Source organism: Cyprinodon tularosa, unplaced genomic scaffold (genome assembly GCF_016077235.1).
Source record: "Cyprinodon tularosa strain WSP-4 unplaced genomic scaffold, ASM1607723v1 ctg783, whole genome shotgun sequence".
In the NCBI taxonomy this organism is placed as follows: Eukaryota; Metazoa; Chordata; class Actinopteri; order Cyprinodontiformes; family Cyprinodontidae; genus Cyprinodon; species Cyprinodon tularosa.
Window position 1 is genome coordinate 232,101 of NW_024039544.1, and position 15,084 is coordinate 247,184.

Consider the following 15,084-nt stretch of genomic DNA (forward strand, 5'->3'; position numbering starts at 1 on the left):
CGATTACCGTTTATTGGCTAAATAAAATACATTTGTGACAAATATACACCGCGGGCGCAATGTAGTTTGTTTGAGTGGAGTTGCCATATCGTTACGAGTGGCGTTGCCATATTATGACGTCATCAAAAGGCGCAGGCCCCCGAGTCAATCTGGCAGCCCGAGTCAATCTGGTACCTACACCGGAAGATGGCAGGAGGGAGGGGTTACTATATTTGGGCAAAAATGGCCGCTCCTAGACTCTGGGATCGCAACGAAATGTATTATGTATTTTTTTACTGATTAATACTAAATTAATTAAATTACCACAAACGTATTAGTTATAGATAATCCACTAATCATCCCTTACTGACCGGACTTTTCCTTTAAAAAGTTGACTGATTTTCAAAGAGGATTGATGAGGTCAGACACTGATGAGCTCACAGCCTCTGTTCTAAACTAGCTCATCTGTGTCATTATAGAAACATTCTGGGGACAGGCTTCCCTTTATCATAAGGACACATATCATAAGACTCTTGCTGTGGAAGAGGTATTTTCTTTTGACCTGAAGGATCAACCCCGTCCAAAAAACAACTTCACACCAGCTCTTTACACCTCTGTATCTAAAGCCTGGCTTATGCTCCATGCCAACTGTGTGCGCGTTAGTGATTTTGTATTTTACTCACTACAGACCACATGCACACTTCTCCTTTTAGATGAATGAGATGAAGACGTTTCACACTCAAATAACTAGTTACTTTTAAAACAGAACAAAAACAAAATGACAAACAAAGAAATGTAGGTGAATCATACAAGTGTGAGCTATATAATGTTAGATTGTACATACTAATTAAAGTCTGAAGTTTTATATCCTTTACAAAGAGGTCCAATGGTGGTTTTACTTATGGTTTTACTTTCAAGGCGTTTCTCAATTCACGAGAATGCGAGTATGTACTCGCATTCTCGTGAAGTCCGTTCTTGGCGAGAACGCAGGAAGATCGGACTTGACGAGAACGCGAGCACGCAAGCACGTATGTGTATTGGAACAGAAGCGTACTCGTGACGTCATCAAATGCAACGTTCTTTAGCATTTCTTTAACAGTCAAAACTATTTATTCCCTACACAAAACATTTTGAAAACAAAATTTTTAATTTCTAAAGCTTAAAAAACATTTTAAAAAAATTACCGAACCGCAAAAAACCGCCATCAGAACGAGCGGTAGTTCACACATAACTAGACCGAGAGAAGTGCACTACAGACGGGGTAACATTAGCCCTGGCTGCGGTTACCCTCGGAGGTCTGCTGGTCACTCTGGTCCGCTCAACGTCTGACTTTTTTTTTTTATTTCGCACTAACTCTGTAAACAGGCCACACAGGGAGGCTTCAATGTATAATGTTATTGCCTCAAACGATTTCAAAACGTACTTTTGAAGAACAACAGCAGCAGAAAAGGGAATGTTTAACTTAACACTGTGAGTGCTGTCTCGAATCAAGCTGCGGACGCGGTGCATTCTGGGGAAGCGGTCAGTATGAAGAACGCACAAGTCTGCTCTGATGCATGCTCGATAAAAAGGGCGGGGCGAGAACAACATCCGGGGATTTGGTGCGTTCTCGATCTGGCGTTCTCGAGAATTGGAACGGTACTCGGGCTGAGGCTGATGACGTGTCACGAGTAAACGAGAACGCTCAAGAACGCATATTGAGAAACGCCCTCAGTCTAAAATCTACTGGTGTGTGTGAATGATTTCTTCTCTCTCCCACTACCTTTTCACTGGTTGTGTTGTACTGCCCCCTGTGTTTTTGGAGAATACTGTCCCAGTGTCAGGATTAAATACCATGTATAGTAGAAATCAATCAGTCCTCTTAGTTTGTCACATCACACAAATATGTTTTATTAAAGATCACCCATCTGAATTTATAATTTAATGACATGTTGGAGCCTTTTGCCCACTGTGCAAATGTACCTTCTGTGCAAAGAGCCAAAGCCCATGTAATTGGTGATTTTTTTTGCATGTTTCACATTTGGTTTTAACACACTATTAATCTCTACGGTCTATTAGTATGATTGATTGATCGGTGGATTGATTGATTGATTTGTATCTTATTGCTTTATTTTAGGCTTTTGGGAGGATTCACAAGAATGTTTCACTAGAGTTTCTGTAGATAATTGTATTTTATAAATGTCTGCTGGTCTTCCATAATGAGCTGTCAGTTTTGACAAGGATTGTAAAAGTGAAAGGATTGCAGGAAGACAGCAAGAAGCCTCCCAGATCTCCAGATGCATTTGAGATATCAAAAAAGTACTCCAGAGTGTTGTTCAGCATGGGGGTGAGTAGAAAATGAAGGCTAATCATGTTTTGGGTGTACTATTCCTTTAATGTCCCTATCTGGCTCTCTGGTAGTTCAGCATTACTACCAGCAGGTGGCTCATCTGTTTATGTCAGCTCATTGCCCCAGAGCTGAAATTCTATTTAGGCTTAAAAGCACTATTTTAAACATCATTAGGACGGATGTTTGTGTATGTGATATTATTTTTTCAGTAACAATTATTTATTTATTTTTTGTACAGGCATATAATGTGACTATGCACCTTTAAGATATATTTTGCAATGAGGAAGTGGGACTTTGTTGGAGTCTGGGAAGCAACGGTTTTCAAATCTGGAAGGTCCTTATTAATGGATTTTCAATTTGTTATAAGTCAGATTCTAGGCCACTCCAGGGATTTGCATTTATTTTCCTGAAATCAATAAATTGTAAAACATTTAAACATTTTTTTAAACAATTTTTATGTATAAAAGTCTATCAGTGAGGTTTTATTATGATATCAATAGGTTGTATTGTTGTTACACTGCATGTGTTCCATTGAATGTGTCATACTGTAACACTGTGTGTGTCTGCTTTCAGTTTTCATTTGTAGCAATTTGAAATCTTATTTTTTATTTCTTTTTTACAAATGTAAAGCGCTTTATAAATAAAGTGCATTATTATTATTACTTGTTTCATATATTCATATATATTTATCAAGAATACTGCAGCATATTTGTCCATCCTTGTTTCCTCAACTATAAAACCTCTCCCAGTTCTAGACTATATTTTGGATGATTGGTTTTAAACTGTTCTCCCTCCAAACATGAGGTATAATCATCATGTTCGGAGGATCTTTGGCTTCGAGTCTCATAGCATTTGCTGTTTTTGAAAATTTGTAGAAATGTCTAAATGTTAAAATGACCTGTCCTTAATTATGTACACTACATTCAGTTATTTGCACGCTGTCTTGGTTCTTTAACATGTTTTTTTCAGTATTTGGACTCTTTTTAAAGAAACTTTAAGGGAGCACCTGCACATGGCCGATCTGTGTTTAAATTATGTTATTTCCACTTCAGGATAAATTAATCCTGGAGTTTAAAGATGCATCGGTAACCATTACAGCTTTCATGTTTCCAACATTAGGATTATTTTCTAACAGGATAATTGAAGCAAATCTGTCCAAGTTTTCTGATTTAAATGGATTATTAGAAATGCTTTTTCATAAAAAAAAAAAAAAGAAATCTGCATTTTTAGACTTATAATAATAATAATAATAATTAATCAAATAAAATAATAAATCACCCAAGCTGAAGTTTTGGTTTCCTCTTTGAGAACTGCTCAGTTTGTGAATTAATTAAAATGATCAATTAAATAATGTTTTAGATTAAATGTTTAAAACATTTCCCTGCAAAATGTATTATGTTTATCTACTTTATCTGCAATATCTTTACACTGTTGTGAGCTGTATGCAACAAAATTTCGTTTTGTATACCCTCTGTGTGTACAAAACAACAATAAAGCTTGTTTCAGTCGTGTTTCATTTTCGAACGCAAATGTTTGAAAATTGGAATTTATTAACAGAAATGCTGTTTCTTTTCAAAATCATAGATTTCTTTTTAACTTGTGAATAAAATGACCTATAAATCATCCAAACTGTGTTTTTTTTTTTTGTTAATACATTTCCATGTTCATAATTTGCCGTTTGGAAATGAAATTTGGTCACTTTTTTTCTGGGAAATTTTAAAAATAAATTTAATGTAAAAAATTATTAATATAAATTATTATTAATAATAATTTAAATTATTATTTATTTTTTTCAATTTAAGCAGTCTTGGTTTTGGTTGTTTAATTTTTTTTATATATTTATAATTCAATAAATTCTGCTTTATTTTGAAAATGAAAAAGCATTTTTATTGATTCATTTTAATTAGAAAATTGGGACACAATGGCTTGGATTCTTTTTCCTTTTGGAAAGTCTGTTTTACCCAATCACAGCCCAATGTTTAATTTCAGTCTTTAAAAGCCGTTTTTATAAGCCATAATTTAATATCAAACTTACTGATATTGATTTGCAGCAGTAATTTTAATTATTTTATTTTTTTTTGGAGCATCCCTCTTCAATATACATTCCGATTTCGATTCCCTTGTAGGTATGGCGGACTTGCATGGTTACCAACATTTGGTCTGAATTTCATCTCAACTGAAACAGAAATATTTGACTTAAAAAAGATGTATTAGAGCTATTTGTGAAAAAAGTAGAGCAGAAAAGATGAGAAGCTATATCATTTTAATGATTGTTTCTAATTCACAACCTGAAGTCCAAAATGATGGTTTTCACCACCTCTTACAACACATGATAGTTTTACTTTAAAGTCCCAACAGTGCAGGTGAGTGGAGAGTGATTTCAGATAAAACTCTGATAGTGGTAGTCTTTACAAACTGCTTAAGTAACCATCAGATGATGGAGTCTTCTGCTCTGTTTCACAGACACTGCTAGGTTTTCACCAGTGGCTGCTCTGAAATGTCCTCTGGGCTCCTGTCTCCTTCACAGGACTTTTTCCGTTTCTTGTGACCTGGGAGAACAAGACATAAAAGAAAAACGTTATTATTATCAAAATATCAAGAGAAAGTTTAGAACATTTATAATGTAATGTTTTCTCATATTAACCTAATTTCTAGAGTTGGTCATGTTTAATTTAAAGCAGCAAAGTTTCTTCATCAGCCTCAGTAACAATATATCAAGCTAATATCTATAATGTGGGGGTCCTACAGGACTCATATTTGGGCTCATATTTGTTTCCACCTGGCCCCATGGTGAGAAGGGATGATATTTCTTCACCACAAAAAAGTAGTTAGATGTGAAAAGTCATTTAGACACTGATTTCACACAGTTTTTTTAGCAGTTTGTTTGGAAACAGCACTGAATTGATTCAAATCTAGCTTGGCAAAGCAAACTTTTAATTTGTACCCTATAGACCAGAGGTCACAGATTATTGGACCGTGGTCTGGATCTGGACCCACCTGCTGGCTAATCTGAACCCAACCTGATTTGAAACATTTATAAATGACCTCCTGTTGTCTGAAAGCAGTGTCTAATTTCATTTGCGCCGCTTCTCCTGTTTGTACAGTAAAGCCTTCAGGGACCAGGCTAAACATTATGCATATGAGCCAATGAGCTGTCAGTCTGGGTTGCTGCTGCTGCTACTTTTAGACACAGCATGGAAACCTTTTGAAAGCCAGGCGATGGGAAAGAAGGAGAATAAGATGAGAAAATGAGAGCAGAGAAAGTGTGGACTGCTGGAAGAACTGCGGTGAACTGGTGAAAGAAAAGTGAAATGGCGCTCAAAGATGACCCTGCACATTTAGAGGATGTTTGGCTCAACCTGCTGCTGTGAAGCAGGATTCTCCACCATGAACAGAATCAAAAATAAATCTGGATCCAGGCTCAAAATGAGCTCCTTGATATGTGCTTGAGAATGGCTTAGTCTCCATTCAAACCCAGGTTTAAAGCCTTGCAGGGCAGCATAAAGCCCACTGCCAACATTAAGACAGAAAAAAGAAAGAAAACACAACAAAAAATTGTCAATTCAGGTGTTTTATAAAATATGTGTATCAGGAAACTGTCTATATACTAAACTGAATGACTTTTTTTTCTATATTTTTTTTATTTTAAAAGTCAATGTGCAACATTTATTTCATTGTTAAATTCTGTTTAAAGTAACAGATTACAATTAAAAATGTCTCCGGACCAACTTTATTCTTGTAATATTACAACTTTATTTTCGTAATAATACGACTTAATGCTTATAATGTTACGACTTTATTCTCATAATGTTACGACTTTATTCTCATAATGTTACGACTTTATTCTCATAATGTTACGACTTTATTCTCATAATGTTACGACTTTATGCTTAAAATGTTACGACTTTATTCTCATAATGTTACGACTTTATTCTCATAATGTTACGACTTTATTCTCATAATGTTACGACTTTATTCTCATAATGTTATGACTTTATTCTCATAATGTTACGACTTTATTCTCATAATGTTACGACTTCAATGTCGTAATGTTACGACTTTATTCTCATAATGTTACGACTTTATTCTCATAATGTTACGACTTTATTCTCGTAATGTTACGACTTTATTCTCATAATGTTATGACTTTATTGTCGAAATGTTATGACTTTATTCTCATAATGTTACGACTTCAGTCTCATAATGTTACGACTTCAGTCTCATAATGTTACGACTTTATTCTCATAATGTTACGACTTTATTCTAGTGATGTTACGACTTTATTCTCATAATGTTACGACTTTATTCTTGTAATGTTACAACTTTATTCTCGTAATGTTACGACTTTTTCCTTGTAATGTTACGACTTTATTCTCATAATGTTACGACTTTATTCTCGTAATGTTACGACTTTATTCTCATAATGTTACGACTTTATTCTCATAATGTTACGACTTTATTCTTGTAATGTTACGACTTTATTCTCGTAATTTTACAACTTTATTCTTGTAATGTTACGACTTTTATTCTCATAATGTAACAACTTTATTCTAGTAATGTTACGACTTTATTCTCATAATGTTACGACTTTATTCTTGTAATGTTACAACTTTATTCTCGTAATGTTACGACTTTTTCCTTGTAATGTTACGACTTTATTCTCATAATGTTACGACTTTATTCTCGTAATGTTACGACTTTATTCTCATAATGTTACGACTTTATTCTCATAATGTTACGACTTTATTCTTGTAATGTTACGACTTTATTCTCGTAATTTTACAACTTTATTCTAGTAATGTTACGACTTTATTCTCATAATGTTATGACTTTATTGTCGTAATGTTACGACTTTATTCTCATAATGTTACGACTTTATTCTTGTAATGTTACAACTTTATTCTCGTAATGTTACGACTTTTTCCTTGTAATGTTACGACTTTATTCTCATAATGTTACGACTTTATTCTCGTAATGTTACGACTTTATTCTCATAATGTTACGACTTTATTCTCATAATGTTACGACTTTATTCTTGTAATGTTACGACTTTATTCTCGTAATTTTACAACTTTATTCTAGTAATGTTACGACTTTATTCTCATAATGTTATGACTTTATTGTCGTAATGTTACGACTTTATTCTCATAATGGTACGACTTTATTCTCATAATATACATACTTTATTCTCGTTATGTTATGATTTTATTCTCAAAATAGAAGAAAAAAAATGTTCTAGCTGGGGCTAATACTCCATTGTAATTTTGCTTAGAGTCATATAACTTTTAATTGTATCATTGTAAAGCAAGAGAACTGAACAGAACTAATACTGGTTTAGGAATTGATTCAGGCTAGAAAATAAAAGAATATCTGATCCAGCTGCAGCCGGTTTAAGCTGTAGAAGCAGAGAACAACAAACTGACCTTTCAGACAATTAGATGGGTATGGGGAATTGCAGTCTAACAAAAGAAACCAAACGACCCCCCATTCAAAATTGGTGGACCCCTTCATCTGTTCCAATTTGCATTTTTTTTTTTTATTTACATGTACTTGCATGTTTTCAAAAAAAAAAAAAAGGCTTTGTTGGGCTTCTGTATAAAACCTCAATCTCAATGCTATTCCTGACATTTTGAATTGAAAAAGCTTCCTGGATGGGAAGCGAAACGTCTTGGAAACAAAGTCCAGTGGATTGTTTTTAATTTTCTTTTTTTGGAAGAAACTGTCTTGTTGTGCCAGAATACTTACAGATATAGAAGTTTCAGATCGAAAGGGAGAATCCGGATTTGTTAAGCTGTTTATTGTAAAGTATAAGTTTCTGTTTCAGAGCAGGAACCTTAAACTAACAACTTTTTCGTTTTTGGCCATATCCAGTCCCTGTATAGAAAAATACGTAGTCTAGCATTTATTTGAACAGTGAACTAAATAAGTTTAGTTTGGATAATAATTAATGGGTAAATCTCTAAAGGCTGTAAGCTGCTACAGGAGGCCTCATTTCCTCACAGTGATGTAGGAGCAAAGATGTAGAGGAACTGAAAGACAGACTGACTGAGTTTGAGCAGCAGTTTCTTGCCCAACGTGTCCTCCGAGCCACTCAGCGACAGGCTGCTGATGAAAGGCGATGTATCCGTTTCTATGGGAACAGAGGCCATGTCTGAAAAGTAGAAAAATGAGAATGAGATTTTCATGTTTTTGAACAGGTCTCTGTAAAAAGGACACATTGACAAAATCTCTCACCTGTTCGATCTAAGAACAAATTCACTTATTTTAAGAAAAAACAAGTTGAATTTCATTTTTTTGTAATGTGGTTTCATTTGTTGCCATTTAGTCAAAAGAAATAACAGTCCATGATCTCTATGTGAGATCAAACTACTATAGAAATAACATCTGGTACAGAAAAAGGACAGAAAGTTTATAAAAGAGGTGCAGAAATGTGCTGCTGCTTAAAACGGTGAGACTTGCATTCATGTCACTCCATGGAAGCTCATTGGCTGTATTACACTAAATAAGAATAATTTGTCTGAATTCATTAAATCAGAGTTTCACCATTAACATTTTTGTGTTGCATCACAGCATGGATGAAATTTAGATTTCAGATTTCAGGGGTGGAAGCAAGTAATTTTTTATATACTTTAACTAACTTCGGTGTGTTTGAAGCCTGCTTCAAACACACTGAATGGCTTCAAGCTTGAGCTGCACTTTTCTGCTTGATGCAGATTCACGTCGACGAACGTCTGTATACTGTAGCATAACATTGTTTTTGGACAGGACATGAAAAAAAAAAAAAAAAAAAGATTACGTCCATGCATGAGAGAGAGGATCTCCCGATCATGGTCTAAAGATAAATAGTACAGGTTTGTGTAAGTATTAAAAGGAGAGTTTGCTGATCGTTTTGTCGTGATGGTTGATGGTGAAAGCATATTAAGCATTTACATTGTATGCGGCACCTCTTGCTTCGATTTATAGTTTTCATTAACTATTTTTGGATCAAAATATTTTGAATTTTATTATTATTATTCTCTTTTTAGCTCTATAACAGTGTAACCAGGACATTTTTCAGCTCTTGTGATTCATCCCTCCACTGCTCGGCTTTTTACTGGTCCTTTAATTCTGATTGGCAGCTCTCGATCAGGAGAACCTCCAAACTGTTAAAGTGTCTCTTTTACATTTTTATGCATTTTTAGTGAATGAACACCTTCAGACAAGTGCTGGAAGTTTTACCATGATATGGCTCATTTATGCAGGGTGGACTGCATCATGTTTATGATCATTCATTGAAGTTATCAACGTTTGTTGCATCTGATGTGAAATATTCGTAAGAACCCACTGTGGGAGAAAAAGCAAGAAAAATGTACGACAAGAGTACGAAAATGTTGTTGCATGAGGCCCAGTGTCTTTGTTACAGCTGCCAGACTTGCATGATTATTTTTCACATGCAGTCAGATACATCATCCTCACATCGTGTTCTAGAGAGAAAATAGGTTTTACAGATACTAAGTTCTCTAAATATTTAAAGTTGTAGGGAAGTGGCTGTTCCAACCGTTGCATTTCTGAATTCTCCCAAGTGGCGTCCGACTTTACACGAGTGAATAAAGTGAATGTGATTGGTGGATTATCAAGGGGGGCAGGATTGTTGTGGTGAAAGGTTCGCAAGCAAGTTTAATTGTGGCCGGTTTCTTTGAAGCATCTTGCTAACCAGTTAGCAACTTAGTGCTAGTTGGTTCCCAATGGGAAATTCCATTGGGACCAAGTAGCACTAAATTGGTGACTTAGAAACGACACTGTCAAGGAACGCTATGGACAGAGGAAACATGAAAGAGGAGGAGAGTTTAGTGTCGGAGGTCGTGGATGAGTCTCCTCCGTCATCCATTTTTTATTTAGAGGAGGAAAGCGGGGACGAAGATGTTGTGGAAGAGGACGCCAGGGCGGCAGAAGCTTGGTTTGATGTAGAAGGCTTCCAGCCGTACATGTTTGAGCCCTTGCCTCGCAACGCTGCCAGTTCTGTTAGCTCTACGCCTGCTGAAGACACAGACGTCCATCCCCGTGAACACTGGGACGGAACTCAATGGGAAAGGAAAGGATTCTTATTTCTGATTTCAACCGTATATTAGCTGCGACATATGAATCAAGAGGCTATGACCAAAAAAATTTGATTGACAGATGACTGTTGATATATGATTGGCCGAATTTAGGAATTTAGAATCAAGCTGACGTTTAACTAACTGGCCAGTATAAGATAATGAAAAAAAAAAACAGATTTTAAGACAGGATTTTTTAAAATAGAAAGTTATGCTCCCGCTGCTTTTCCTCAGAGTCGCTTTGTCTCGTCTGTTCCTGTTTGGCTGTGACTCCATCCTGGAGAGAAACATCAGCTGTGCTGCTTCCATCAACACCCTTGTTTATAGATGCTGGAGATCGGCCTGTTTTCCAGTGTAGTCCTGTTTCTCTGACCGTGACTGGCTGGATGTGCTCTCTTCGTCCTCAGACATGGGAGCTGGCTCGGAGCTCGTCTGCCTGGCTGTGTGTTTCCTGGACGGGGCCGCCTTTTACAGCTGCTTTTTGTGTCTCTGCTTCTGTCTCCTTGAACCCCAGTCGGCCTCAGCAGATGGCTGCTCACACTGAGCCTGGTTCTGCTGGAGGTTTCTTCCTGTTAAAAGGGAGTTTTTCCTCTCCACTGTCGCTACAAGCATGCTTGGTGTGAGGGATTGTATTTGAGTCAATGAGTCGATGCAATCAACTGGTTTTCCTTAGATAGAAAACTTTGAATCAATCTGACTGGATGATCTGGTGAACTGCCTTGAGATGACGTGTTGTGAATTTGGCGCTATAGAAATAAACTGAATTGAATTGAATTAAATGTTGGGACAATATGGTCTGATAAAAAGTACGTTTATATACATATTTAAGCCAGAATGATTTGACATTTAGATATGGTTTCCCAACGAATTTAAGAGTGTGTCAGCTTTTTGTTTGCAGTTTGTTTACTGTTCCTGTCATGGTTTATTGGCTGTGCTCCTATTTAGCACATAAACCCAAAGAAACACAGAACAAGACAACTTTTAAATCCAACATAAAAATCTGGGTCATTAAAGCAGGTTTTCAGAGCAAAGAAACAGACATACCGGAGCATGTGTCCATCTCTGCTCTGTCCTCTCTGATGTATGGGATCTCATCCATCCTCAGAAACACAGAGTCACTGGGACTCTTCTGGCCGTCGGACTTACTCCCTAAAACACACATGTATTCACACACTGTCACTGTGCTGTGTGGATCCATCAGGAAAATGGTCCCTCTTGGCTTGCACTAAAATGTCCATAATATCACTGGATCTAGCATTGATTTATCGGACAGATCAGGGACCAACATACAACAATGTTCTAGGACCAACTAGCTACACTGCAAAAACATCTAGAATTAAGTAAAAGATGTTTTAAATTAAGTAACTTACCCTTAATTTGAGCAGCCAAATAAGATGATCTGCCAATGGAATGAGTATTTTTACTACTAAAATAAGATAATTAGATAATATACACTTGAAATAAGAAAAAGCAATAGTTTTTTTTCTTATTGTAAATGTAAATTGTCTTGTTCCATTGGCAAAGTGTCTCACTTACCTCCTCAATTCATGAAAAAATGCACTTAATTTGAGCAAAAATGACTTAGTTAGATTTCCATTTTTTTTTGCAGTGTATAGTTAAAAGTAGGGATGTCCACAGATCCACAGATAGACAGCGGGTCAGGACAAAAGAAGTGTCCTCATAAAATTGTTTTTTTGTTGTTCTTTTTTCAGTCTTGAGTATTTTTAACCTTAAAATAAGATTACTACAAATTATGCACTTGAAATAAGATAATAGAGTTGGGTATTTTTTCATTTTTTAAGAGTAAATCTTGGTTCATCTGCAAATTGTCAAATATATCCACTCAAATCAATAGGAAATAAACTTAAATACAATCTGGAATTCTGGGATTTGCATTAGACTTCTCTATTTCTATGTACATTGGAAACTTGTGTGATAAATTTTAAAAAAGTGAGACATATTTATGGAAGATATTTATGAGTGCAATCAATAAGGCAATTACGGCAAAGACCACCCTGCCTTAATTATATAGAGACACTGATATTTTAATAAGTCTCCAGAAGAAGGCTACTGAAGAAATGGGATCATCACACATTTAAAGACACGATAACAGCAGCTACATGTAAACTAGAAGCAGCTGTGTTGTACAGTGTAATCAGTTCCTGCCGCTGAAAACTAAGAGCAGTAAGTTCAGGTTAATCATCTTTTTTGTGCTCTAGTCTTTAATTGTGTTCTTTTATTCACATAAATGAAAAAATAAAGTTAAAAAAATCAATGTAGTCTATTGTTTTTCAGAGTTGAGTGTTTTAAATTGTTATTTCATTAATTGACACCAATGTGGCATTGCACTGCGAAAGAATGTTAAACGTTAGCATCAGGTGGTGTTTAGCTGTTGGCAGCTTCATGTGACGTATAAGGTGCCCTTTTTCCAAGCTTAGCACCTGCCCACAAAAATGTCTATGCACGGCACTGGGTAAAAGCTTGGATGCTTAAACAAATTAGTGCAAATCTATGACTCCATCATTGCATCTACCATCACCACCCTTACCTTGGATAATTCCTTCACCTCTACGGAAAGGCTTTTGTTCCATTATCAAACAAGCAAAGAAGATGTTTTGTAAACTTAAATACAAAGAAAATGTAATCTAGAAATGAAACTTTGAAAAAGTTCTTAATCAAAAAGGGTTTTCATTGTGGCGCTGCTGTTTTCTCAGTTTTTATTTTTTCATTATATATATTTTTCCAATGTTATACATATTTTTTTTTTCAGATTTTCCTTGTATATTTTTCAGATTTTATATTTTGAATTTTTTTTTTTCAATTTTCTTTTAGACCAAGCTTTACAAATTCTTTTAAAATGAGGCCTTACAAATCAAATTCTCTTCACCTCTGGGTTTTCCTCTGAAGGTTTATTGGACATTAGTGTAAACATTTTTATTGGTCAGTGTGTCTGTTAAGAGCGAGCATTTGGATTGGGCTTAAAGTGAAGTCTGTGCTATGCAATGCGTAAAATTCAACCTAAAAACATGAAAAAAAAAGTTGACTTTGAAAACAAAAATCTGTTGAAAAATGAAATAAAGTTTGAAAAGATAAAATGTGACAAAAACTGAGAAAACATTGGAAAGAAAATATTAAATCTAAGAAAAACAGCAAAGTTACTCTGAAATCCTTATTTTGTTAAAGACGATTTTCTGGATTGCGTTTATTTCCCTAAAATTTCCATTCACAAAGCGTGTTCTTTGCTTGCAACAATAATGGGACAAAATTCACTCCATACATTTCTAGCTCAATTTTCGTTTTAATTTCGTTTTATCTAAGTTGCTGCCTTTTAAAGTGCATCCCAGGAAAAAAAAAAGCACATCAGAAACTATGTCACTATTAGACTTTAGCATTGTTTACCAATCGCACTGACTTACATAATCCTCTACTAACTTCAGGCTAAACTATTCCATATTGTCAGGAGTTAAACACACTTACGGACGATCCGGTTCTTCTCATTCAGTATAGAGGTGCTGTGTGGGACGTTGGACTGCTGTCCTCTGGTCCGGGCAGAGCTGGGTCGACCGGGCTCCCTGGGCGGGGGGAGCAGCGTGGCCGTGGTGGGCTGGAAGGGCATGAGTGTCGCAGCATGTTCTGTAGCCGAAGGATCGGGGGTCGGGGTGTTGGCCTCTGCCAGGCGGGCGTCAGCGTCAGGAGTCAGAGGGGAGCTGTCCATCCGTGAGGCTGTGAGCGCGTTCTGGTAGTGGCTTCGTGTGATCTGATATTAAAGGTGGAGGATTCTGGGTTAGTATACGTAGCCAACATTTGGAAGAAGAATGTTTTCAAGATGAGTTGGATAATAGCGCGTTGTGACAAACACCAGATACAGCACTGGGACTTGATCAACAGCCGATACCGCACCGTGACGTCACAAACCAGTAGGTGGCAGTAGTGTTCTTTGTCAAACATGGATGCCTCCAGTAAAGCACATTCACATGAAAATGACTATTAATTAAAAAATTCTCATTATTTATTGAACAGTATGTAATAATTTTATATTTAAAGTATTTTCAGAAGTTTAAATTTTGAATATGACCAGACTTTTCCTTTAATTAAATTCAAATGAAGTTCATGCATTTCAACTTTTAAACTAATAAAAAACTTTAAACTAAAAAAAGAAAAAAATTAAAAATAAAAAAAACCTTTTGCTTTAAATTAGACTTTTGCTGCAAACATTTTTCTGCACATTGATCTGTGCTGCTTTTGCAACGCAGTACCTTTAACCTCTGGCACTTTAATTCTTAAAATGATTGCAACTGTTAGGTTTCTGTTTTCTTTGATGTTTTTCTTTTGAGTGGCGAGTTTTGATTTTCTCCTTGTTTCTTAGTTATTATGGTTTAATTCTTAGTTTATTGTTTTCTCTGTTTTTTTTCTCTGTTACAGTTTCAGTCTTGGTTCTGTTCTGTTTTCTTTTGAGTGTTTAGTTTTACTTTTCTCCATGTTTTTTTGTCTTAGTGGTTTAATTATTATTTTGTTGTGCTTTCTACTTATTGTCAGTCTTCCAGGTTTCTATATTTGTTGCCCTCTGCTGCCCTCTGGTGTTCTCCTTTTTCCCTAGCTCCTGTTTTGTTTCTGCTCTGTGCTCACCTGTTTCCTATCTGCTCATTAGCTCTCTCTTTCTGCTGGGTCCTCGTCTTTCTTCGTCTTACATGCTCCAACTTC

At 35.8% G+C, this 15,084-nt stretch overlaps 1 protein-coding gene across 1 annotated transcript in view; it reads right to left on the minus strand.

Annotated features, from left to right (window-relative positions):
- Nucleotides 1–4,554: 4,554 nt before the first annotated feature.
- The window catches only part of LOC119773775 (metal transporter CNNM1-like), a 40,449-nt gene continuing 29,919 nt past the window's right edge, over nucleotides 4,555–15,084 (minus strand). The window contains exons 7-10 of the mRNA XM_038270908.1: nucleotides 13,861–14,140; nucleotides 11,428–11,532; nucleotides 8,355–8,459; nucleotides 4,555–4,857 (exon numbers count right to left, since the gene is read on the minus strand). Coding sequence (XP_038126836.1) covers nucleotides 4,778–4,857; nucleotides 8,355–8,459; nucleotides 11,428–11,532; nucleotides 13,861–14,140 — 570 coding nt within the window. The 3' untranslated portion in view covers nucleotides 4,555–4,777. The remainder of the gene's footprint in view (nucleotides 4,858–8,354; nucleotides 8,460–11,427; nucleotides 11,533–13,860; nucleotides 14,141–15,084) is intronic.